Source organism: Tigriopus californicus, chromosome 6 (assembly GCF_007210705.1).
Source record: "Tigriopus californicus strain San Diego chromosome 6, Tcal_SD_v2.1, whole genome shotgun sequence".
In the NCBI taxonomy this organism is placed as follows: Eukaryota; Metazoa; Arthropoda; class Copepoda; order Harpacticoida; family Harpacticidae; genus Tigriopus; species Tigriopus californicus.
In genome coordinates, this window is record NC_081445.1 from 6,158,265 (window position 1) to 6,183,660 (window position 25,396).

The window sequence follows — 25,396 nt, forward strand, 5'->3', positions numbered from 1 at the left end:
GTCCGCTACGAAACATCATTAGATTTTTGGGTCATTTTTCTCTTATCTTTCTACAGGGAGCCTAAGCGACGCCTATGCTTGTAGCATTAATCGTTGTTCCATGGTGAGTCCATTCCCATATGGTACAATACAATCGGGAGCTGCTTGTCCCTTGAACAGTCAGGAGATCATGCTAAATATCGTCACCCAATCTCAAAATGGAATCAATCACATGGATGTGGTCACGTCTTATATCTACGACATTAGTCAAGACAATTATAGAGCCATCTCGTCCCGTCCCACGTTACGGAATGGTCTGTGCTCTTGCGCTACGTGGATCAGTCTCACTGGAGACACCTATGTGATCCTCATTGAGAATCACTTGGGGACAAATCCATTAGTGGTTGATCGATATCATGTTGATTCTGATTCTTGGGACTCGCCGCCAGAGTTGGCCTTTCCATCTAGCCCCCCTTTTTACTTGATTAACAGAGCAGATGGTTCGTTACTCGCAATTGGGAGTGGGGACTCAGAGCATCTGCTGAGGAAGATGAATCCTGACATGTCTGGTTGGACTTTGTTACCCGTTGGATACCAGGACAATTCTATTCATTTTGCCTTCGAATGGCTCGGACACAAGGTTGAAAATCCCATCGTGACTGGTAACCGAGCCGTCGTTGAATTAGGGTCATGAGTTAAAGAGTGGTTTTTTATTTGAATGAAAATAACTTCTTCATCCTTTCAGATATTACCAGCAGTTCATTGTTATTTAACGAAGAAGTTCAAAGCAAAGTCAATATCTTGAAATATTACAAGAGATTGGGTATAAATCATACGTATGTTATTATACACTCCGAATCTTGACAACACTGGCCGGCTGTGCAAGCCGTCTCGAATGACATGGGAAATGACCCTTTTTTCATGTTTAGATTTCGTTGTCCCTCTGGAATGAAGATTGAGGATGAGTCAGGCAATCTTCACGATCATTTGACTCTTGGTTGTCTAAGCACTGGCTGGAGTTCAAACTTGGTACCAAAAACCTGTGTGTGTAAGTCAATTTTGCCAATCTTGAAGACCTGGACAGCCATTTTTCAATCATTTATCTGATTGTTCCCATAGTTGATGCCTGTCCTATGCCTGGAACCAATCACTTAGCTGAGGGTTTTATTGTGAGTTCTTGGAATGGAGAGCCGGTTTCAGTGGGCCAAGTAAGTACTTGTGACTTGCATGTCCATCGTTTGAATATCGCTAATGCATATTTTAATCTTGTGCATTTCAATTTTAGACCTTGAATTTCACTTGCCCAGATGGTTTGGTAGTAGAAACTAGGCCAGGATTGTCTGAATTACCTCTTATTTGCCAAGATGACGGAAGTTTCTTAACCCCTAGCCCATGGCCAAATTGCGTCACAGGTAAACTATTACAAGATTATTGCGGATAAACGGACTTTCATGCCTCAAAATATTGCATTCCCTCTCAATAACATTTGGCCAATTCTGCGTGACTACCTCACGATTTCAGTCACCCTCAATATGGGCAGAAATTACCAAAACGGGACGATCATGGAAATTTACAGAAGCGTGTAATAAACAAACTAAATAAAGGATGATTTTGAAGGTTTAGGTGATTCCGATGTCTTCTTTCCCCCAGAGGCAAATACGTGTCATGGGCCATTTGGGCTCTCTTAGGCAGCAGGGACTACTGTACATAGTTTGAGCCGGTACTTGTTTTGTTGTTTTTAGCATTGCCATTACCTGAATTATGAATAACAATTCTTAAATCAAAACATAAGCGCCTAGGTGCACTTTTTATTCGAAAAATAATCAATTACTTCTCTGAAAATTTTCTATGTTTCAGATGCTTTAAACTCTTCAAATCGAAAGAACTGGTGACCGAATTGACCTAAGTTTTGCCGCACGAGATGATAAGAACCAGAGACAGAGGGTGGGCAATTTTAATTCAAAACTATAGCATTCATGATTCAGGCCTTGGTAGTGCTAAAGAAATAAATAATAAGTAAAGGTCAAAACCAGTACCAGTCGTTCAAGAGATCCCAAGCTGCCTATGACACGCATTCAGTGGGTGTGGGTCAGTGGGTGTGGTTAGCGTCCAAGAGTTGCCTTGAGAATGATCATGGAGGAGAATCGAACCGGGGACCTCTCTCAAACTAAGAATCTGCGCTACCCACTTCGCCACGTATCCTCCCTCGTCGATGAATCAACTTTCCTGAATAATTACTTTTTCCTCCTGACCCAGCCGCTTGATAAATGGTTGAACTATCTCAAAACCAATATTTCAGATGCAACTTGCCCTTTATTGTCACCAACACCCGTGAATGGCGGTGTGAAGCTCTTCTTTGACGGCGCTCCATTTGGCCCTTGCTTTGGGAATCATGAGCCAAATACGTTTGAAATTTCTCCAATGTGTCCAGAAGTGGAACTAGTAATGACTCATATGGGGTTTACCTCTTCCACGCGTCTCAAGTCAACGTTTGAGCTGAAAATCACCCCAATCGCATCCACACATCTTTATGTTCACATCGTTTTCTCGAAACAATTGTTGGCTGCAGACTTCGAGGTTTGATAAACTACTGTATCATTCTGTTAATATGAGATTGATATGCATTTCTACTTGTCTACGCACAGATACTAAAACCAAATCAAGAGTCTGACCGCCGACTTTCGTTCTCGTTTACTGGGCTCTCAGTGGGCGTGTCATCAACCCATTCATTCTCTGTATCTCACGAAGTTACTTCTGGCAAAGAGCTATGCGTTTACCAAGTGACATGTGGAACAGATTCAGAGCTTTTAGGTATCACAGACCCCGCTTTGCGTAACTCCTTCGATCCAAATGTGGATGCTGTTAAAGTGGGATCTTTGATTGAGTTCACTTGTCCAAATTTGACAGCCTTTTACTTTGGGGGAGTCATTGGACCTCAAATATTGAATTACTCCTGTTTGGATTCCAAAGTTTGGAACTTTCCAAATCCTGTGCCGGATTGTGTCAGTAAGAAAAACATAATCTGTCTTTTTTCTTTAATCCCTACACCGTTTTCCTGATTAGAAACGTATTGTGATCTCCCTCCAAGCGCTCCACTTGATACAAATCTATTGCCTTATCGAAATAGCTCTTTTACCAAAGTGGGGGAGGTGAGTAATAATGCACAGTTTTCCAATGCAGAAAATGAATGAAAGCCATCCCTGGTATCTTTCCTTTGAAGTACACCCCTTACGTCTGTCGAGATGGAATGCGATTGGAGAACGATCCCGGTGATGATGTATTAAATGTCTTGTGTGGATATGACGGACATTATGATCTTCCGATCAAGTGGCCTACTTGTATAAGGGGTGAGCAATAGTCTCATTTAATTACCTTAACAGCTTCGACTGAAAATTAAAAGTAACTTTTTAGAGCTTCATTGCCCTCCCTTGGCATCCCCTCCAGCCTTGCTTCACGGGTCTGCTCGCATTCTAAATGAAGGTGTTCGTTTTGGTCCGTGTATCGGTGGTAATGGCATCTTGGCTGGTGATGATGATTGCTCAAACATGAGGTTACAGATTCACGAACAGACACCACTGAATGCTACTCATGTTAGAATTAAAATGGTGGTGAAAGTAACTTCAACAACACGTCAAGTGGTAGCCAACTTGACATTCTCTCGCGTACTTAAAATGAATAACATTGAGGTATAGACAAGCCATCTTTTGCTTGCAATAATTGTGAAAATCATTCTTAAGAGACTGGCTTTCTAGGTGCCCAGCCATGTCTATGTGACAGCAGGCCAAAGTGACCATCAATTGCAACTTTTGTTTGACATGATGGAGCCATATGACATTGAGTTGATTGAGATATTTTTCATTGTTGAGCATGGTCCAAGCATTGGGGTGTGCGTCTACAAAGTAATTTGCGGAAACACTCATAAGGACCTGGTTTCAAGTCGGACCACAGAAGACTACACTTTTCATCCAGCCTCTGAATCTTTGCTTTACGGAGCTATTGTGGAATATTCATGTGGTTCTTATGCACTTTTTCAATTCAACGCCACAACTCTGGAGGAAAACCTGACCTACAAATGTGGTTCAGATGGAAATTGGAATCTGCCCCTAACCCTTCCTCCGTGTCACCGTAAGATATATCATGTCAAATACATCCAATAGCGGGCAATTTCGGACTGAAATTTAAGCCCTTCATGTGTGATTTCACACAAACATAGCTTTTTGCTGACAAAAACATCGGATGTAGATTGATATTTCTGTGCAGAATTGAAATGTGGTTCGATTCCACAACCGTCTCCCGAGTTCAACTTGGAGCCTTATAAATGGGATGGATTGCCAGTGGCATTTGGCAGGGCCTTGCAATTTCGATGCCAGAGGGGACAAAAATTCGAGCACGATTTCAATCACCTGTACGAAGAAGCAACTTGCGAATCAACAGGAATTTGGAACACGCCCGCCCCTGATTGGACACCCTGCGTGACAAGTACTTTTTAAATTATTTCGTTTTTTACCTTTTTTTCAAATGGGCGATCTTGGTCTTTTTCAGCCAAGCACTGCAATAATTACCCAACTCCACCTGAGAATATCACGATCAAGCAAAAAAGTACAGGCCAAGCCTTTGGACAAATTTGTTTAGGGTCCAGGAATGTCTCCTTGGGGGAGCCCTTGCCTGGATCCGAAGCATGTTTATCTCCTTTGATTCGCAAGGTCTCACAAGTCAGAACTACCGACATGAGAGGGAAGAATATGAGTATTAGCGGATACACTCTGACTTTTGATCCAAGCATTGGCACACACATCAACGGACTTCTAGCCTTTTCCTACCCAGTCTCAATCTCCAACGTCGAATTTAGTTGTGGAGTGAGTGAAAAGAAAAAGCGCAAACTTCACCATTTTAATGGGTTTGTTAGGTCTTTTTTTGTCTTTCAGATTCAATCCAACTTGAGCATTACAACATCTAATACAATCTTATCTTTGACTTGCGATTTTCATGTGGATGGTAGAGACAACACCGTCATCCTCACAATCAAACATCCAGTTGATGAGCCTGAGCCTTGCGTCGACTACTTCGTTTGTAGACCATGTGAATCAACCACACAATGTGAAGTGGATGCTCAAGATCTTGATCTGAAAGAGCATTTTGACCCCTACAAATTTGGTTCGATCCTCAGCTATCAGTGTCCGCCAGGTTTTGGTTTTGCGGTCAATTCAAGCCATGCAATTCAGGAGCAAGACATCACTTGCCAATGGAATAAAACTTGGTCCAAATTGTCATTTTCTTTGCAATGTAAACGTAAGAAGGCGCGATGGTTTTCGCCTAGTTTCATTTTGGCACTGCGAGTCAGTTCTTTTGTTGTAGCTTTTGGATGTCCTCCTGCTCGTGTGTTTCATTGGTCCAAGCGGATCCAGCTGTTGAACCCTTTGCCAGAGGGCCATTTGGCCCCCTTTGATTATCGAGCGAGGTATGAATGTCAAAATGGCTACAACTTTGACCATGAACATTCATTCCCAGGCTTTGATATCACTTGTCAAAGAAACGGAACCTGGTCCCATTACGAAACTGATTGGTATTGTGACCTACCATCAAGTAAGGAGTCAAAATTGTTAGTTAATGCGATCATATTTAACGCATTTCAATATTTTGGGCCATGACCATTTTCAGCCAGATTTCGGAATGTACCCCCTCCCCCTCCTCCGAGCGAGGGCTATTATGTGAATTGGAATATCAGTATGCTAGCCAAGACAGCTTATGGGACAATCATAGAATATAAATGTAACCCTAACCGAGCTTTTGAGATTGATTCAGGGATGTTTGTGCATGTGTTTCAACTCACCGCCTTGTGGAACAAGACCTGGTATCCTAGCGAGGTACGGAGAGTCTGGATTTCACATATGCATAAACGATGATTTGGCCAAATGTACATAAATATGCAGAGTAACCCTCACTAATTTCCAATGTGTAGGTGCCAAATTGTGTGCTTGTCAATTGTGTGGACCCGCCACTGATTCGCAACATGATGCGACTTTGGAATTATGGCCCTGTGGCCTTTCATCAACAGATTGAATATGTTTGCCAGCCTGGGTTTTATTTTGAATCGAGTCGGGAGAGGTATTCCACATTCATCAAATGTCTACCGAGCGGATACTATGATGCTCGAAACTTTGAAATGTGTTTTGACACGGCGTATTGTACCCTTGATGAACCAGTAGAGAAACCGTTACGTGGGTTCCGGAATTGGAACAACAACATTTTCTATAAGTCGAAAATCACTTACAATTGTGGACCTCATGCTACTTTCGTTTACGGCGATGGTCGACAAGCCCAAAGGATTACGAGCCAATGCCAATGGAATCGGACATGGAGTATTCAAAAACTCCCGGATTGTCAATGTGAGTGGTTTTCCACTCACACTGTTCCTCCGCAACATTTCATACATAAAAGTTTGAATGAGAATATCTATATTCAAAGTTCAAAATGGATATCGGTCTTCAAAAAAGAGTTTGACTTAAATTTCAATTGCTATTATTGCCATTTTTTTGGTAGATACCCATTGCAATGTGGTTCATGAGCCTCCTTTAGACTCTGGCTTCGTGTTCAACCACCAAGAGATTGAGTTATTGACTGATCTGAACGACTTTCAACGCAAATCCCCGTTAGTGTTCCCTGGGACCAGGAAATTCGGAACATCGCACTCATTTCACTTCGAAGGAATACTAACCGAAATAAGCCACAACTATAGTCTGAAATTTGTCGATAATCTGTTTGATGTTGTACTAGACATGGCTTTGAACCCTGCGGATAACTCTGTTCTCTTAACCAACAGATTTATGGTCGGTAAATTGAAGGCTAGAAAATTATCCAAATTAGCCTTTTAGCCAGTGCATTTCTTTTTTATAGCATGATTACCAAAATGAGTCTATCGTCATGGAACAAGGTGATCCCATCATCATTCGAATAAACGCTAATTTGGATATCACTGCCTTTGAGATTCAGATTAATGACAACACTGAATTTGACTTCTGCCTCCAAGTGGGCATAACCACTATGCAGATCTCGGAAGTACGCGTGGACGGCGGCTTTGACGTTCAATACATTGGTTTTGTTAAAAAGGGTGCGAATCGAAACAAAGCATGACTTGAGGAGAATAAATGCAATAACCATTGAACATCTGCTTCCTCCATTTTAGGAGTAAATCCGGCCATTCCAGTTGGATCATCACTCTACTTTGATTGTGAACCAGGCAAAGTTCTCAGCCACAATTGGCTTATCAAACCTCAAGTTCAGTTGTACTGCCGAAGCAGTGGCGTCTTCTCAGAACCAAACCCATGGCCAAAATGTGTATCTAGTAAGATTCATATCAGGGCAAAACTATCTTATTGCCTTTGTCATACTTGTTTAAAAAAAACACAACATATGCTGGAATTTTGAATTGGCCCTTTGCAGTCAAAGAAGCTTACGCCATTTGGTTGGAAAGCACCGACGAATTTCAAAGGCTGGGATTGAGCGGCTACGATTACATTTCTGGGCCAGCGTTCCCAGACAATGAATTGGCATCCCGTCACAATGCAACATTGAAATATGGTAAGGTGATAAATACTCGAACAAAGAGGGACAAATCTTATTTAAACGAAAGAGATAATTTGAATGACGAGTCGGATAACTCGTATCAGATCTCAGGTTGCCCGAAGTTTAGTCGAAAGGTTGGGCGAACGATTGCAATATTGAATGTCATTTTGGTTCCTGAACTTTTCTCAGATCAATTGGGTGATATTATTATACTACTTTAGAGGGTGACAAGTTGGAAGTTACGTATGTCAATCAACATATTATTTTTCAAAGAGGGCAACCATTGACGAGAGAACAAAATGGCCTGGAGCTACTTAACCACTAGAGACGTTTTTAAAGACTTTTTTTTGACAATTTTGCCAATTCACTCAAAAAATCATTTAGATATATTTCATTTTGATAGTGTTCCTGTGAGACTGCTCAAGGCCCGGCGGAGGTCCATACATTCTTTTTCATTAAGGCCTCACAACGAAGACAAAGCACATTCACTGGGAGGGCATTTTTCAGGATCAATATTCCAGGATGAAGATGGAGCATCAGCTTTGCACATGTGCGGACAAGAAGTAACTCTTGGGAAGCGAGAGGGGACGGGATCATGGTTTCTTAGCACGTCATAGCCTCCATCTTTTTAAGATCGAATTGGTATTGGGACTAGCATTGTACATTTTTTGGTTATGAGATGCATGGGTTGGATAGTTAATCCTAACCCATGACATCATTTGTACATTTTTCCATTGGTCAGTGTTAACTCCGGTTCAGATTGGTTCGCCGTTTGTAATTGTGGGTGGGGGTGGAGTGCACGTCTGAAAGTCTTCCTTGATAATCAAACAATGGACCTCTGCCATGCCACTAACCACTAGACCACGTCTCTTTGCTCCGAGGGCCAACAGGTCTACTTTGACTTTTTGAGAAATGATGCAGGCGCTCAAAGTTATGTCACATGATAACCTATCCTCTTTTTGAGGCACCTGTTTCTGACATGGATTACATTTCATCAGCAAGTGATTCACATTTCTTGGTTGCCTTCCCAACTTTCGATGAAAAGCCCTCCCATCTTGATCATTTTAATCTGAATTAATCAAACTTAGGTCTTGAAGAAATCAGTCAGACTCTCGCTTGGAATGATGCCTGGCTGCTTGGCTGGAATGGTGTGTGGAACGCAACTTGGATCAATGACTTATTTTCGGAGTGGAATGACCGATTGGATCGTTCATTGCAAGCGTTTGACTTTTTAGGTGAGTACCGTTGCGGATTACCTTGGGCAATTGAGCATCATGGACCAACAACATTAGTGTTAAAAAATTGTCATGAAAATCGAGGAAATAAATGCGCTCTGCTTCCAATTTTACAAACAATTTATTCATCAATTGTAAAACATTGATTTCATATTGATATAGTTTTTTAACATGAATGTGACTACACTATTTTTGATGGTAGATAGAGCAATATCGGGAGGGATGTTCGTTTTTTTTCTGCCCTAAAAGGTGGTAAAATTTGAGCCCTTCATCAGATTTTAAAATAAAAACCAAATGAAGCGTAGAAGAACATAACTTTGGATAAAAGACATGATTATATTCGATATATGTTTTGAAGGCCCGAAGATCTTTGTACAAGACCAAAAAGCCCCCAAGTTGTAGACAGAATCAAGGTCACCCCAAAAATCCAGCAACAAGATAGAGGACCATGAGTCAACCTGAATTCTGTCATGGTCAATTCAGGTATAAAGTGATATCGGCAGCTCTGGGGAAAAGATGTTCCAGTACACAAAAAGCGGTTCAAAATCGCTTCATATTCTAGTTATTTGTTTTTTTTTCACTACAGGCAAATTTAGATATTTTGGATAATGTTTGAAGTTGTGTTTGAGCTGCCGGCAACTGATCACCGAGGGTGTGTGTCAAAAAGTGTCCATTGACCCACCGGTATCCACACCGACACATCCATGCACCCTCTTTCTATGGTGATCTTTCATCAAACCAAGGCCAGGTTCATCGAGTGAAGAAGCCTTGACGTTTGGTTGATAGAAAAGGCACAGTCTCGAGACCCATTCAGGGATGGGAGGTCTCCCTTAAGCTTGACCAGAGATTCTCCAGACATCAATCAGTTTTGAGCACGGGAAACGTCTGTCCATAGCTCAAAGGCCACCTCACACCCGGGTCATCACAGCACTCGATTCCGAAACAAATCAGAATGTGCAACTGTTGAGCTGGTTCCCAATTGGGTGACGGGGATTTGCATTTTGAATTTGGCCTCAACATACACAACAAAGAGGCCCTGGACGAAGCACAACTAAAGAATGAAACAAAGAGTTACAAGGAGGCTGGTGAACTTGTAATTCTTTGGAGGAGGATTGATTCGTCTGGTGGTGCTCATGTCGTGTGTGTTGCTCCAATCTGTACAACCCCACTTGGACTTGGAACGGAGTGCTTGGGAGATTGGTTCGGATGAGACCCGGAATGATCCGGCGGGGTTTCATCTAGTTGAGCGGTTGATTGGACATGGACTTTTATTACGTTTTTTGGGGAAGGAGGGGGGGGGGACAACGAACTGAGCACGGTTGCCTGATGATCGTTTGAAGTTGTTTCAACAATATAACCACTCTAGCCATGTCCGCAAGAACCAATCTGTGTGTCGACGTCGCAACCCCCGCGTTCTCATCCTCAGCGATCCCGGACACCAGTCCCCGTAGCCTCCGTTCCAGTCCACCGTGAGAAACCCAATAGAGAATCGGTGCCCTGGCGTTGCTTAGGAGTCGGGAGAGAGATCTCCGAAAGCCCCATTCTGAGCCCAACACAAGTCCAAACATGACACCTAAGATCTTGGGTTAGGTGTTTTCAGTTAGTTGGATCTGCACACACAGAGAGTTATGTTATTTTTTGACTTTTACATCAATCAAAATTTGAAACGGTAATAATTAGATTAGATTGTAAATCAAAACGAAGTATGAAGAAACCAAAATTCTCAACTAAAGCATTTGGTGGGATATTTTTGGCGTTATTTTTCAACATTTTCAAGGCTTTGAGAGTCGGGTTATATCCATTTGGGTCCAAAAAGGGAGGGGCCGGGGGAGTATTACTGATTTGACAAATTAGACGACTTCTGTCAGAGGGATGTTTTTCATTGAGCCGTATGCTTTTGCGTTGTTGGTGGCGTTGACTTTTTTGTATTCAAGATAGATGGATGGTTGGTTGGTTGAAGTGATGCCTCATTACAAGTTTAGGGTAATCTCGTTTTTCTGAGATGACAGAGTGATGCTAAGGTTTCCAGAAATAATCATCTCTTTGCAACTCATGTGTGGAATAATAGGTCCCAAACAGCAGACTCTCTTGCTGATTGGTTCGATTAAATCAAGACACAAAGGTACCCAAAGGATTATTGATATAGATGATATGGGAATGGGGATAGTGGAGGTTCCTTTGAAGGGGAGTTTGAGGATGGATGGGATTTTGTTGTCGTGTTTTGAAGTATGGTCTTTATGAACTGAGGGGGAAAAATGAAAAAAAAAAAAACGTGGAGCCTATTTTGTCAATATGGCATGTGGTAAAGAACATGAGTAAATTTTTCAGATGACATCAAGTTTTTTTGGATGTTATGAAGTCTACAAAGACAAAATTGATAATAAAGTGTTGTTTTGAATCATTAGATCAATTTGAAGGGAAAGGGATGGAGATAAGAATAGGGGTTGTTGTGCTATTTCAAACTGCACAAAGAGGTTGATGTCGATGTAGTTGTAGTTGTTGTTGTCGTAATAGTAGTTGCAGTGGTAGCAACATTAGTAATATTAGTCAGTATATTGGGAGGGGAAAATAGTTGCTAACAACAACAACAGGGAAACGGGAAAGATGATGGATAATAATAATTGAAGTTTAAATTGTATTAGTAAGAAAATATAATTATGATTTATATCTGCCCCTCATCTCAGCATTTGAATTAACTTAGGATATGCTTGGTAATTTTTGGGTACTTGCTTTTTAAGGGATATTACTCTAAAAGATTGGTTGAAGCTTCCTTAAGACATCCTATGTGTGTTTGTGAGTGTGCCTCTGAGGAATGGGTAATAATTGTCATTTAATCAGGAGCCTCAGTTGGAGAAATAGGTGTTCCTTTCTCAAGGCGATTCACCGTCGAAAGCGATCGTCCTCCAATACCACCCAAACGATGAGGTGTTGCGTCATCGTCATGACTTGATAGGCCTGGTGGTAGGTTTTGTCCGGGTTTGATGTTACATGGCCCACCAAGGACAGTGTTTAACGTGGTTCTGCCTCCCTCGAGGGTTCAAGACAGGTTCCATTCAATCGTATTCTGCTTGGGCTTCGGACAACACTACGAAGAGATGTCTCAGGGTGACCGCATGGAGTAAAGTTACCTTATACTTCAGATGACCACCCGAAACAGCTAAGGGATGGTGGATCTCACTGAGGCAGAGCCTTCAAGATGGCATGCACCTCTTCGGCTACAGCCATGAGGCAGAACTCGAATTGTTGTCGACTTTGAACCATTCCTCCTCGCTGATCTCGAATATGTTCCAAAGTGGCTGCAATGTCGATCTCTTTACAACCTTTAGCCATTCGATTCAGCACCATATCGATGAGGACATAGGTGCCAGATCGGCCCACTCCGTCGCTAGATAAAATCAAACCAAAATGATTAAGTGACAGTTGCGAGGCCTCCCCGATGGTCGACTTTACCTGCAATGGACTGCAATGGGACAAGATCGTCCTCGATAGCTCTTATTGACTTTCCTCCGGAACTCCAAAAGTGCCTTGGTGGAGATCGGCACTCCGTGGGCTGGCCAAGATAAAAAGTGGAACTGGGTGACAGTTCGAGTCTCGCCAGTTCTTGTGTTCTTCAGATACACGGATCGGACAAGGTAGTCGTCACACCACACATGCTCGCTCACCAAATGGACCTGTGTAATGCGTTCGTTAGTAACCTGTCCAAAGTGCGCACGTACATGAATGAAAACTCGCCTCAAAAATGTGGTATTGCTCCGAGCCTTCTTCTGGCCAGTAACGGTGGCATAACTGGTATCCGTTGTCCTGGAGCCTGGTCAGCATGACAATGACCACACAGCCTTGTTCCCAAATCATTTGCCAAAAGTCTGCCACCGTGCTGGCCAATGGAGCTTGTGTAACCACGTAAGAAGGATTTCGAGGGTCGTGATCGGTCTGCATTAAGAGCGAGAATAGATGATAGAGATGTCCTTCGTTGATAAATTGGTGAAGTAGATGTTTCTACTGTCCCAAGTATCCTAACTTGTTAAGTAACTCACAACTGTCGATGAATTGATGTAGTCTGAGTTTGAGGCGTTGACCATGGCATTCAGGATGACCCGGTTGTGATCGTAGGGTAATTTATCTGGATACCGATTCTTTTTTTTGTTCTCAGCTTTGTACGCTATGGTGGTGGCGCAAGGCTCGGCTTCGTAACCACAAAGGCCAACCCATTCCTGTTCCAGCCTTTGCTTGTTCTTCAAATGATCTTCCATGTAAGCTAGCACCATGTGACCGGTGGATATGTCCATGTTTGCGGTGTTGGGCTCCTCACACTTGGAACCGTTGCTGTAACATTGATAAGTTGAGGTCCATGAACCATTAGGGGGTCGAGCGAGCTGCATCGGTCTAGTGTTGACATCATTTGAAGTGAAGTCAAAATAGCCATTGGGTACGACCAATAAAGGTTCAATAAACAAACCTCAGAGCTCTTATTGGATCGCCTACTCACCATGAGGATGTGCTAGATCTGTTCGAACCCTCAGACTCTTTAGATTCCCGGTTTTGAAGTTGCTTCTTCACTGCTGATGTGGTCACATTTGCAGGTTTGGAGTCCGATTTCTTGGAGGATCTGGACCAATCGCGGCACAATTGCTGTAATCGAGATTAGACAGTCAGTTTTGGCCAACAATTTCTGACAAATAACTGAGGCCTCCGCACTTGAAGTTTGTCTAAAACCCAACACATGCGTTCAATTTGAACAAAGAAGAGAAAATCGGCAGCAACGTTTTTCGTTTCTTTTGTGGCGGCGTTGCAAACTTTTAGTCACTCGACAGAGCAATAACAATCACAGAAAGTTCCTCGAGTCTGCTCCTAGACTACGGCATGTCTAAGAACAAGTGTGCTGGCCTTCGTTTTAAAGCTAGACAAATAATAAGTCATCGTCAGAAAAAAGATTGCTTCAACTTTTGTCCCCTACATACTTACGTTCATAAAAAGAGTAACTAAGCTTAGGCCGATCCGATTGGGAATCAGTTAATTCATTGGGGAAACTTGACTCACTTGATATTCTTGCTGCGCTTTGCCCTTTTCTTCTTCTTGGAGGTCTTGGTTTCGAATTTTTTGCACCCGGGCACGTCGGCGAACCAGAAGTGAAATTACGCCCACCACGAGTAAGGCCGCCACCGCGGAAACAGATACCACAACCAAAATCAGAAGATTAAAGTTCGACCCTCCTGGGTAAAACACGCTAGCAATGTCATCCTGTATAAGACATGATAATCAAAAGATTTCTCATGAGTGCGAGATCATGCCCACCAATGGAATATTACCCGTCCTCCGGCGGCAGCTTTGCCAATCTGAACTCCGACTTGATCCTCAATTTTGCTTTTTAGCGAGCTATCTTGATCTGAAAATTGACGTGCATGTACAGAACAGACATTTCGTCGTCGTAGTTTAAAAAACGCAAAAATAACAAATCACACCTGTTCGTTGGTGTGCTAGGTCTAGATCATGTGAAATCACTCACCTATTCGTTTAGCCATATCATGTGCGTTGATGTTTTGAGGATTAGGGTGCACTTTGAATTGGACATGGTGATCCTCGATGCTGAAAGTAAAGAAGATTGCATCAAAACCCGTAGTTCACTCGCACCAGTTTCCTTGTTTCAAAGAACGTTCTCGTTTCATCGAAAGACAACCAAATATTGAGCCAAATATACCCGTCACATTGCACGTAATAACAAGTGTGCGGTCGGTCGGACTATACTCAGGTACAGTTGAGCACTATGCGATCAAGTTAGCCAACATTTTTGTACATTTCGATTGGAGCAAGAAAAGAATGGATATAAGTGGACATCTTTTCAGAGATACATGTTTGCTCATTTTGATAAGCATCCTTTCGGGTCCATTGCCAAGGTCTTTATAGAAAAAAATATTATGGCCTACCGTTGGCATGAGAGGGATACACAAGTTTTTCTGGAACTAAACCACTTCATCGGTTTTATATATAGCCATTGTTCATTATGAGGCAAAATAAACACAAACTTAACGTTAGAAAAATCACAAGCCAAAGTCGGTCCTTCAACGATAATCGAAACAAATAACAACTTAATATTCCACATGAATGTACATGGATGTGATCCCAGTAGCATCTGATGCTCATGGAAAGAGCCAAAAAAATAATCTGAGCTTTCCCCGACAACTTATGCATGTATTGCGATTTGTACAATTCAAATCCACAATCGACTTACCGAAAAAGGACCATATTGTCTTCTCAATTCGGACAATGATTCAAGTGTGAACGAACAAGCACAAGGTATATAGTATTTTCCAGGAAGTGTCAAACAATGAGATTGTTTCTCAAGCTGTACCCCTCGCTCCTCCCTCGAGAGTTAGGAGGATCAAGTGGCACAAAGATTTGTTCACCCTCAGTGGCGCTCGTTCCTTGAAATAGTCTAGGTTCAGATGGCAGATGTGTATACCGTGATATTGAAAACAGTTTTGCTCATTTCAAAAAGCTCGAAGAAGTAGCAAGTAGGCAAATAAAGTCGATTGATTGTAGTACCCCAGCGTATTCACTACTCAGCATTCACTATTCACTATTGAGAATGAACGCTGAAAATGCTGAAGCTTGTGATTCAAATTCTGCGTCACAATGCCAAACATGTGCCATGAGCATTTGTTAATGATTTGTTAAATCACCATAAATACCAATTGGACCTTGAAATGCTTGATCAAGTTCAATTACATGGCGAGGAATTTTCGTTTTAAACGCGTTCTCAAGGACGGTCATAAATTATTTGTACACATGATTACTCACATTTGATCGTCCAAGGCTTCCTCGGGTATGCCAAATTCCTGAGCCAAGTAATGCACGAAGTTGGATCCTTGATTATAAGTTTTGAATCTGGAAAGCAATTGGCAAATGCGTTCATTGGTGGCACGCGTTTTTTCTATGCAAGGTCGGATGAAGATTTATTATGATTTTTTTTTGTATTTGGGGTGCTAGGGTCGGAGGGGTGAACCTCGCCCGGTCAGCGAAGCTAGCCATCACATCATCCGTTTACAGTTCCGACAGGCAGTGTCGTGGTCCGTCCGTGAATGGTTGATATCTTTTCATTTAGCAGGCTTTTTAAAACTTCCATTGATATTTGAAGAAGTGGAATCAAAACCAAGGACTTTGTTTTGCCGAGGATGTGCATTTCCACATCAAATCCGGGCCTTGTGCTCTGGTGTGAATTATTCTAATGTTAAGAAGCTATATTTGATGAATGATTATCGCTTCTCCGATCTTTGAGCGTATGAGTTCTGGCCATCACCTTTTTCCTAGGGATATGTGTACGAACTGTGGCTCCACGATGTTCTCGACATTATCCTCAACAAGTGGAAGGTCTCGTTTATCTTTGATGGGGGCTAGAAGAGGCATCTCATACTCGACTTGACCCTGAAAAAAAGGCATTAATATTGTGTATCCGATGATATTGATGCTACGCATAGCAGCAATTTTTGTGGATTTTACCACGTCAGCGGTTTGATTATACTCCGAGGTTTTGCCCATATCATCAGAATCACTGTTCAGAAGCTGAAAGGGAGAGTCATAATGTGATCAAAACCCTGTCTCTCGCTAGAATGCGTTTCACCCAGAATGCTTTTTCTCACCTTGTTTAAGAAGAAATTGTTGGCACTGTTCGGATAGAAGGGACCGGGTTTTTTTACATCCAATCGTTCGTTCCGATTGAAGATACTTGATCCAAGACCACCACCAGGAAGTCGCAAAATTGAACCGCCCGAGGGATGCCTCATCTCGGGCAAGATGTCATTGTTGGCCTCTTCTTCAAAATCTCTGTCATCGTCAACATAGTCGTCATTACTGTCATATTGAAGGTGATCATTCAGGAAATATGAATCGTCTTCAGCGGGGTAATCTTTAGGAAAAACGATGTTTAGAATACGCTTCATCTCAAAATTGCTAATATTACTATCTATATCCAAGTAAGTTACCCGATGAATGATCGAATTGGTCTTGGGAGATTTGTTCAATGTTTTGGGTAAGTAAACCGTCCGTCTCGTCGTTTTGCGGTCCAGAGAAATAAAAGTTTGTTCCAAGATTTGGTGAGAACTCGGTTGGATTGTTGCGCTTTCCAATTTTTCTGACATCGTGGACAGGGATATTCTGGATGGATTGCCAAGCGTTGGTAGGAATTGATTCCATTTCGGAGTCGCCTAAGGACTCCTCCTCGCTATGATCCTGTTCCAAAGTATCTGCAGTGAAAGGACTTGGTTTAACATCTGGTGACTAAGTTACCCTTATTACCTGATATCTGATAAACTCACCTCGCATCCTCAAATAGTTTTGGAGATCCAGCCAATCGCGGGTGGGAGTCTCGTCCACGTCCTCATTGTTCAAATCTTCTTGCATAGCCAAGTCGTTGAGGTAGTTTTCAAGTTCTATTAGATAAAGGATTTCCTTGAGGTTTCCCAATCCAGCTAGCTCAATTGTAAACCGATAATAATCAATCACCTTCGTCGTTGCCTGGCAGAACAATGCCTTCATCATCGCCACTTTCATACCCTGTTTCCTCCTCATCCAATTGCTCATTGTTACTGGACCGATCAAGTGTCCAGATGGAATCTTGATTTTCATTTCTGTTGTCCTATAATGGAAAGATGGGATATTTAGATATTTACTCACAGCTTAGCCATGACGTGCGCTCGCTCTTAGGACGGAACCTTTCAATTTCCGAGTTTCATGAATGTTCTGAGCAAAGGGCACAACCAGGCACAACCAGGCATTGCACCTAGTACTTTACGTACGCTGACGATGTTTTCAGTGAACGTTTGTTTCATCTGATTATTGAGCGATATGTACCAAGCTAGACACGACAAAAACGGCCAGGCTCAAGCTGTGGACCCTTTCTCCAAACCCGCTCCTTCTAGCTGGGAGATGGCCGATGGCCCTTAAAAGTATAGGACCGTATTAACACTTCTAACAGACCCTGACGTGGAACTGTACCGAGCTCAAATATTGATACAAGTTGGCTGGCAACACGTTTCTTTGTCTTGGGTGAACAATTCGATGACAATTGAGACCACGACAAACGAACGATGTTGTGACTCTCCCACCGTGAGCGAATACTTAGTTTTGATTCTCGAGATCTTTTGAGGAGGACTGAAATTCCGACAAATACTCAAACGTCTATTCAAGCACATCAAGCAACCATCTACCATTCAAGAGCCGATTCGGATGGATATGTTTAAAGCAAAAGAAGTCTCCTTTGGGCCTACTTGTTGTCCTTGAAAGGCGACCACCGGTTTTCAGGTTTGGCTTCTTCACATCGAGAATACTGTACTGTTGAGCCTCATCGCCAACAGGGCGACTCGTCATCCCAGCATTCTCAAATATGCCAACCAGAAAGAGCTCGACTTGTCATCCTAAAATGATGCTCTTGTTTGTGTCCGTGCCGGGTAATTCAGTTTTCTTTGGAAGACGTGTCTCAGGAGGAATATCGTCGAAATGAGGGACTGGGGAAGTCTCGCAGGGGATATCACCCAATTGACCAACAAGTAAGCCAGGAAGCCAGGAAGCGAGCATCACCCTGTCTAAGGTCCATGAGTCCCCTTTCAAAGTGATGTCAATGTCCTAATAATAGGTGCATGCACCATGGTCAAGCCATTTGGTTACAAGACAAATGCAACAAAGGCCGAGTTCACCAGTTTCTACCAACCTGTTCGCCTGGGAATTCTTAGAAACACATTGCCTCAACTTTCGACCGCAGAAACTGACTCACTTTGGTTTGGTTTATGACTTGTTACTACGGTACCAATATAAGCAACAACAACAGCAACAAAATCATCACCAACAACAATAGTCATAAAACGTATTGCCATCGTTAGCAACAGCTATTTGTCGACACTTAAGTGACTATTGCGAAACGATTTATCCAATGTCTTATTGCAACTTGCATAATTAGTAAGGTTGGACAACAAAGAAAAGTTTCGTAGAACCCAGGACCCAATCACTAAAGCCTGACGGAACTCAACCACGCAAACAAAAGTTTATCGAATGAATTACTCAAGAAGTCCGATTACTTTTTTTGTTTGGAGCTTTGAAAACAAGCAAAGTAAAAAAGTGTTCAAAATTCGCCCCATTTTGATACTTGGAGGAGTCAGAATTGTCTCGTGCCTTTGGGGTTGCAAAGTCGGAAGACCACATGTTAGGAAATACAGTGACATGTTTGAAGTCAGACTTGGACAAGTTTCAGATAAAAATTCCAGGTCAATCCTATATTCAAGAGATAGCCAGATCGTTCAACAGTTATTCGTTGGTATGTCAGATATCATTTGAATATAGAGATGCAAGAAGATATGTTATTCGTTTATCTTGAACAACTTGAACAGTAACGGTAAGGAAGTTCGCAAAAATGCGTTCTTCCTCCCAAAGTTTGAGCTATTTCATGCCTGGAACCGTATCAATCAACGTAAATGGCCAAGTGATAAAATGCAATGCCCCCTTGGATATAAATAACTTTTAAAAGTCCTCAAAAATATTGAAACGGTTCATGGTATTTGAAATTTTAATCGAGATAATGAATTTTGGGAATTCAATTTACCTTGCGATTTAATGATCCAGCGTACAGTACAAAAAGCTACAAAAATAGTTCATTTAGAAAAACCTTTCAACGGAATTTTCGCAGTTACTTCGGTAAGACGTCATTCCAAAAGAAGAAGAAAGATATAACATTCAAAGCCTCTCTCTTAGAGTTGAAAAGAAAATTTCATGGATTAATGTCTCGTAAATCTGCTTAGGTTGCACCATCACTTTGGCTCATATTTTTACTGATGATTTGAAAGTTCCTCAAAAAAATCTTATTATTAAACTCCCCCCTCTCCTCGCTCCTATACCCTGTTGCAATATGTGTTCAAGTAAAAGAAAAAAAGTCTTTATCCTGTGGTCAATACTGTGGTTAAGGGCTTCTTTGTCGAGCGAGCGCATACACACACACACACATACGACGATGATCATATAAATACGTTCGAAAGACAGGACATTTTTCAGTCAATCTTGAGCACTCCAAGCAACAAAATGAAGGTATAGTCAACCGTCGTCCAGTATTTGTCATGAGCAGCAAAATAATGTTGGCCCTTTTTGTACCGTTAGACTTTCATCGCAGTGGTGTCACTAATGGGAGTGATGGTCTCCCAGAGTGGACCAGGCGTCATGGGCATGCCCCAAACCTCCTTACCTGCCTCCACCCCAGGTCCAAGCTCTTTGGAGCAGGTCAATGAAGAAGGCTCCCCCGATATCACGAAGCCTCTGGACCCTCCTCCGCCATTGTACTTTACCGCTCCAGCCTCCGTGAACTCGGCAGAGAAATGCAAGGCCATGGCCGATGGAGCAGACAAACCCGCTCTCAGTTACCCGCCAATCTTCGTCACGCCTGAGAACGTAAGTCTTGTTTAGCCATTCGTGTGAGGCATTGCTGGCTCGAGGGGCTTAGCTCGTCAGACAGGATGTAAAAAACGGGCCAGTTGTCAAACTTTGAAACGTTCTCAAATTCCACCCCCCAACCGTAGGACAAATTGGTCTTGAATATCGCTTGGGTATTGCATATTTATTGCATATTTCAGAGCAACATTTGTATCTTCTCCATTGCCGACAGCTGGCGTTACGAGGAGGGTTTCACAGGTAACTGCAATGGCGAATGTTGTGAATACGTGACCCCTAACGAGGAAGGCAAGCCCTCAGTCCCCAACCAAGAGCTCTCCGTGAAATGGACCAGCATTTCAGAGTCTGAAAATTGCCAAAGTGGAGATAAAACAGAGGCCAAGCCCCAAATCATGAAGGGCGAGGTGAGCTCTTCGGTTGCAAGTTTCACGCTTAAAAAGCCAATATGATAATACATAGTGTTCTTTTGCTTCGTCCTCCAGTTCCGAGATCAAGTCTACATTTGTCACAACACCAGAGACAACCTCGACGCGTTCCAAAAATCTTTGGTGGAACTTCAAATTTGCAGCAACGGATGTTGCATCTTTGCTCCCCCGGGAGCCCTTGTCCCTCAAGAATAGAGAGATATTCATTGATCTGATTTTCATTTTGTTGATAAACATGGATATGTGTTTAATAAAGGCTAAGAAAACCCGAACTTGGACTTTAATTCGAATGCACTGTAAACATAAATGAAGGCAGTCAAGAATTTTGAAGGTTCCTTGAAAAAGCTTTCATGAAAAAAAGAATGTTCCATGCAATGATGAATGAGGACAATTATCAAATTTTCGAATTGGAGCCTTTATGGAGACTAGATTTGGAAGCCTCATCTGAAGGGATGAAAAGAAGCCTAATTGAACCTAGTCTCTTCAGAGCATTTTTCGATCTTGGTATGAAGGATAAACAGGTTCTTCATGTGAGGTTAAAAATACTTGAAGTCACGAACAGTAAATAAGATGCGTCTTTGGTCAGTTAATCTCTATCCGACATGCCAATGATCGTTCTCAAGTACGACGTCGACAATTGGCGTCTCCATATTTTGTGATTATGGCCAAAAAGGGGCTCAGACTTTTGCTGCAGTCATTTCTTACCTTTCTGGAATGACAGTACGGTGTTGTTTTAGGATACTCCTTCACCATTAGATTTGAGAAGTTCTGTTTTCGTGAACAATTTTGACATCCCACTACGGAGAGACTGTACACGACAATGAGCGAAGCTAGGCCGCTTTGTGATTACCAGGGTTCTCCAAAACAAGCTAATGTATTTTTTCCCATTATTTCTATTGTTTTGACTTGTTTCTTTTTAAAATATTTCGGCTACAAAACTAAAAATATTGAAAACATGGAAACTCATTTGGTCTTTTTCTTTTTCCAGGACATGGCTAAAGTGATAAGATAATCATGATAAAAAGATATTCAATCAATTCTAAGGGCGCGTAAAACAGTACTAACACTGGTTCTGTCTGTCCCGATCATTCCAATGTGATCGCAAGACCAAGCCTCTGAGTATCAAGTACTCACCACGCTAATAGCTCGGAAAGTGGAGGACATAAAGCAAACGAGTACTGTAGCCTCCTCTCGCAAGGTCTTAAGACAGGCCCAGCTTTTATACTATTTTGTGCACTTTGCTTCAGTGAGCTTCGAAAGTGCATAACTTTAGACTCAAATTCACGCAGACCACGTATTTTCATAACTGAAGTATGCAGAAGAACACAGTCAGTAGAGAATGGAAATGTAGATTATTAACTCAAGGTTATTCCTCTGGTAGGTTTCGTTTTTTTTGCGCAGACGTTTTTGATGGAAAATTAGACCGAGTTCATTTGCTCTGCTCCCTACGACGTCCCTTTCCAAGAACGAATATGATTATTTGGATGGAGCAGTTTCTACTTATTAGCGGGTCGCGAGTCGTTCGAGTTGTAGAGCTTGAGAAATGTGTTACTAGCCGCTCAAGGAGGAAAATACAATCAGAAAGCAGATCCACACTGGATGTAACCTCTTTGGAGGCGTCTGGGGTATAATGTGTATACTACACATGTAATTCTAGCTCCTATCGACCAGCAGAAGATCGTGAAGATGACCAAACCAGATTTGAATTGAGTTAGGTGGACAAAGACCCTAGAACTTGGTTTGGCAGGCCCGTTCTATGTAGAGTGATGTGCGTATATAAATCCACATCACCGCCGTTCTGCATACAGTAACTTTTGAGCATTCGTGTAAAACACATAATAGTCCTCCCTCCTTTTATCATGAAGGTACGATCAAACAAAGCTTTTTCCAATTGTGGGCGGATCATTCGTTGATTGGATGAAGACCATCCCAGCCAGCGATATGAAAAGACTCAATCCCTTTCCTTCCCTTTCAGGCGTTTGTCGCAGTGATCGCACTAGTGGGAGTGATCTCCCAGAGTGGATTGGGCGTGTCCGCAGACCAAGGCCAGCAGCCTTACTATTTCATCAAGCCGGAGGGAGTCGATTCGGCTGAGCAATGCGAGACCTACGCCACCGAAAACGAGGTCGTCACCTTCAACTGGCCGGTGTACACCACCCCTGGGAATTCCGAAATCTGCATTTACTTCCCCGTCCTGAGTCAATGGTTGTTGCACCAAGGCGAGAACGTGGATTGCGTGGGCGAGTGTTGCCGTTGGTTGCCTCCTCCTGCCAATGATGGAACCAAACCGGCCCCATTGCCCGAGGCTCTGCTCAGTTGGTACGAGGTCGATGCCTTGAGCGAATGTGACAATGATGCTTCTGCAGCCAAGAACCCCTTCATCATTCAGGGCGGCCAGGTAAGAAGGCAAAGAACAAGGATTTCTTGATCTCGAACACACTCCGCTATGCACGGCCTTAGGCTCATGTGACATGATTTCCTGATTCAGTGGAAAATTGTATTGGAATCATTGAAGGTCATTTTCATTGGCTATGTTTTCAGAACGGTGAGGAGCGATCCATCTGTGTTAACTCTCTGGAGTCTACCGACACTTTCACCAAGACCGTGGGCACATTGGTGGGCTGCTCGCGCCCCGAGAACGCTTGCTGTGCATTCCTCACCCCGGAAACACGAGAAAAGCTCGACGAGGCACAACCTCAATAAGAAACTCGTCATTTGTCACGCAAAGGTTGCTTTAAAAACTTATCAAATAAACATCTGAATTATTACATCCAGGCGGGTGGTGATTTAGGTACTACGGTAGATTTCAAAACCTATTTCTTGTCTCATTATTAATTGTGTTGACCTTTCAAGCCCAGAGATGATGGATGTTGCGCTTCACATTGAATTAGGCGTTTCTGCCGCGAACGACGTATGACGTATTTCAGAGATATAAATGACTGGATCACAGTCGTCGAAAGTAGGATGACAGCGTATTATTGTCAAAATATAACCTTTTAAAAGAGCATTCAGTATGTATCATTTTGGCCAGTGTAGTAAGCAGCGTATTAAACAAATAATATTCATTTCAACCTCCCCGATAATTGCCGAGTGAACAGACAACAATTCACGTAGATTGTGTTAGATCTGTAAATCCAATTTTCTTATGACTATATGGAGGCCGATGAAGGAAGAAGAGAAGAGATAATGCCAGTTTTGCATGTTTCATGTCCTTCGTTCATCAACATGTTCTGTTCCAAGTAAGTGCGATTAGAGGGCATTAGCATGACGATTAGTCTTTCCATGTCAGCCGGTCTTTCCATGAGGCTTGACGTCCACAAGAATACCTTGCTTGTCATATAACCGATTTGCTTTGGAACAAAATTGCAAGGGAATAGAAATACATCGTGGCCATAACTTCGAAATTGTCAGATGGAAGAAACCACGCCTTATCATAAGCAATAACATAAATTGATATTTGTGTGATTTTATGCGCAGAAACAAATATTACTGTATTTAGGTGGGTCAAATTGCTAGCCAGCTTTTATTGTAGATCATCCATGCTTCGATGATCGTTTTGACGGGCAGATTAATTATTTTTAGTTTGTTTCAAGTACCACGACGTAACACTAACACTCGGCTTTAAACTCAACCCATTGATCAGATCAAGTTATTGTTATACAACTATGCTACATTGCTACAGCTCACCATTGGAATCTTTTTGGGAACCACACTGGTCTCAGGGTTGATCTGAAGGCCCTCAAGAGCCTCCAAGAATTCCTCTGGAATCTCTTCTGCAACAAGTTGTTGTTGTTGCTGTTGTTGTTGCTGTTGTTGTTGCTCTTCTTGGGGCAGCTCAATGTCCTCGGGGAAGAACATATCCTCGTCCGTGTTATCGAGGAACAAGTCATCAAGATTGGAAGCCAAGGGAGACGATGGAAGAAACAAAGAGCACTCGGCTTTGTCGAATTTAGAGCTAGAAGAAACACCAATATGAGCGATGACCAATGGTAGGGCATATCGATTACAATTTGTCTGTAGTGAATAAGGCTCGTGAACAATTTCCGTGAGGAAGAAAGACCGCCCAAAACAGTCCTTGTGAAAACCGGGAGTAATAGAATTTTGGGTGCCTAATGATAGCTCATTATCATTTCTTTTTCCTCTATTTAACTGCCCAAAATTTGGAGCCCAATTTCCGGGCGTAGAAAACCAAAAGATGTGATCAATAATTCATTAGCACAATGTTCGGTTGGTTCCAATTCGAGCGATAAGTACTACTTCTCAACGTTGGACGTGTCAAATAAATGGAACGACTTGGCACGCATTGCAACAATCAAAAAGACTCAAAAAACCTTCAGGGCTCTGAAGTCAGTTGTATTAAAAGTCGTTGGTACATTGGAAGAGCTGAATCATCTCCATCTGAACGTCAATAATCTTCAACTCGTGCAGATTGGTAACTAACAATTCAGAAGACAAGCGGATACTACATTTGATTCCATTATGCAAATAGTGGTTGAACCCTAAGTATTATTTTTATCGACAGCACAAGCTGGACAGTCGATCGCAACTTTATTGGTCCACCTTCTTAACGAAAATGTTGGTTATTGTAATGTAGCGGGATTCGGGATACTCCGACATTTGGAAAGGATTCCTACAACACATTTTAGGAATATATTTTAAAACCACAATGGAAGTCTTGAAAATGGTAATACCATTTCATGCGTTGAACCAAGGTTGCAGCCAACGAACCAGGAACGAATCTTTTTTGGGATTATCAACGATCAAAATAAGCCA

The 25,396-nt window shown here is 42.3% G+C and overlaps 4 protein-coding genes across 5 annotated transcripts in view; 3 read left to right on the forward strand and 1 right to left on the reverse strand.

The window, feature by feature from the left end:
• LOC131882549 (uncharacterized) overlaps nucleotides 1-12,450 on the forward strand; it is a 14,439-nt gene extending 1,989 nt beyond the window's left edge. The window contains exons 6-27 of the mRNA XM_059229731.1: nucleotides 57-641; nucleotides 725-815; nucleotides 909-1,027; nucleotides 1,099-1,187; nucleotides 1,265-1,391; nucleotides 2,279-2,556; nucleotides 2,625-2,985; nucleotides 3,043-3,128; nucleotides 3,200-3,326; nucleotides 3,391-3,665; nucleotides 3,732-4,104; nucleotides 4,240-4,458; nucleotides 4,522-4,835; nucleotides 4,905-5,268; nucleotides 5,335-5,562; nucleotides 5,638-5,843; nucleotides 5,939-6,365; nucleotides 6,520-6,806; nucleotides 6,874-7,087; nucleotides 7,163-7,321; nucleotides 7,420-7,557; nucleotides 8,631-12,450. Of these exons, the coding sequence (XP_059085714.1) occupies nucleotides 57-641; nucleotides 725-815; nucleotides 909-1,027; nucleotides 1,099-1,187; nucleotides 1,265-1,391; nucleotides 2,279-2,556; nucleotides 2,625-2,985; nucleotides 3,043-3,128; nucleotides 3,200-3,326; nucleotides 3,391-3,665; nucleotides 3,732-4,104; nucleotides 4,240-4,458; nucleotides 4,522-4,835; nucleotides 4,905-5,268; nucleotides 5,335-5,562; nucleotides 5,638-5,843; nucleotides 5,939-6,365; nucleotides 6,520-6,806; nucleotides 6,874-7,087; nucleotides 7,163-7,321; nucleotides 7,420-7,557; nucleotides 8,631-8,923 (5,360 nt within the window). The 3' untranslated portion in view covers nucleotides 8,924-12,450. The remainder of the gene's footprint in view (nucleotides 1-56; nucleotides 642-724; nucleotides 816-908; nucleotides 1,028-1,098; nucleotides 1,188-1,264; nucleotides 1,392-2,278; nucleotides 2,557-2,624; nucleotides 2,986-3,042; nucleotides 3,129-3,199; nucleotides 3,327-3,390; nucleotides 3,666-3,731; nucleotides 4,105-4,239; nucleotides 4,459-4,521; nucleotides 4,836-4,904; nucleotides 5,269-5,334; nucleotides 5,563-5,637; nucleotides 5,844-5,938; nucleotides 6,366-6,519; nucleotides 6,807-6,873; nucleotides 7,088-7,162; nucleotides 7,322-7,419; nucleotides 7,558-8,630) is intronic.
• The window catches only part of LOC131882550 (receptor-type tyrosine-protein phosphatase N2-like), a 32,272-nt gene continuing 15,755 nt past the window's right edge, over nucleotides 8,880-25,396 (reverse strand). For both annotated transcript variants that reach the window (XM_059229732.1, XM_059229733.1), the window contains 16 exons: nucleotides 24,311-24,578; nucleotides 17,274-17,406; nucleotides 17,087-17,200; nucleotides 16,754-17,014; nucleotides 16,412-16,677; nucleotides 16,272-16,334; nucleotides 16,072-16,196; nucleotides 15,573-15,659; nucleotides 14,281-14,360; nucleotides 14,084-14,160; nucleotides 13,815-14,015; nucleotides 13,264-13,406; nucleotides 12,812-13,100; nucleotides 12,510-12,707; nucleotides 12,228-12,448; nucleotides 8,880-12,162 (listed from right to left, as the gene is read on the reverse strand). In XM_059229732.1, the coding sequence (XP_059085715.1) occupies nucleotides 11,952-12,162; nucleotides 12,228-12,448; nucleotides 12,510-12,707; nucleotides 12,812-13,100; nucleotides 13,264-13,406; nucleotides 13,815-14,015; nucleotides 14,084-14,160; nucleotides 14,281-14,360; nucleotides 15,573-15,659; nucleotides 16,072-16,196; nucleotides 16,272-16,334; nucleotides 16,412-16,677; nucleotides 16,754-17,014; nucleotides 17,087-17,200; nucleotides 17,274-17,406; nucleotides 24,311-24,578 (2,737 nt within the window). In that variant the 3' untranslated portion in view covers nucleotides 8,880-11,951. The remainder of the gene's footprint in view (nucleotides 12,163-12,227; nucleotides 12,449-12,509; nucleotides 12,708-12,811; nucleotides 13,101-13,263; nucleotides 13,407-13,814; nucleotides 14,016-14,083; nucleotides 14,161-14,280; nucleotides 14,361-15,572; nucleotides 15,660-16,071; nucleotides 16,197-16,271; nucleotides 16,335-16,411; nucleotides 16,678-16,753; nucleotides 17,015-17,086; nucleotides 17,201-17,273; nucleotides 17,407-24,310; nucleotides 24,579-25,396) is intronic.
• On the forward strand, nucleotides 19,694-20,895 carry LOC131882551 (uncharacterized). Its single transcript, XM_059229735.1, has 4 exons — nucleotides 19,694-19,841; nucleotides 19,911-20,198; nucleotides 20,381-20,602; nucleotides 20,681-20,895. The coding sequence occupies exons 1-4, from the start codon at nucleotides 19,836-19,838 to the stop codon at nucleotides 20,816-20,818; spliced, it is 654 nt and encodes a 217-aa protein (XP_059085718.1). The 5' UTR covers nucleotides 19,694-19,835; the 3' UTR covers nucleotides 20,819-20,895.
• LOC131882552 (uncharacterized) lies at nucleotides 22,341-23,391 on the forward strand. Its single transcript, XM_059229736.1, has 3 exons — nucleotides 22,341-22,488; nucleotides 22,599-23,021; nucleotides 23,165-23,391. Exons 1-3 carry the CDS (start codon nucleotides 22,483-22,485, stop codon nucleotides 23,324-23,326), a joined length of 591 nt encoding a protein of 196 aa, XP_059085719.1. The 5' UTR covers nucleotides 22,341-22,482; the 3' UTR covers nucleotides 23,327-23,391.

Excerpts from the sequence above, each read along its gene's own strand:
- LOC131882552 (XM_059229736.1), top strand. Across the intron at positions 23,022-23,164 it reads TCATCATTCAGGGCGGCCAG|AACGGTGAGGAGCGATCCAT; the intron begins GTAAGAAGGCAA and ends CTATGTTTTCAG.
- LOC131882551 (XM_059229735.1), top strand. Across the intron at positions 20,199-20,380 it reads TCTTCGTCACGCCTGAGAAC|AGCAACATTTGTATCTTCTC; the intron begins GTAAGTCTTGTT and ends TGCATATTTCAG. Across the intron at positions 20,603-20,680 it reads CCCAAATCATGAAGGGCGAG|TTCCGAGATCAAGTCTACAT; the intron begins GTGAGCTCTTCG and ends TTCGTCCTCCAG.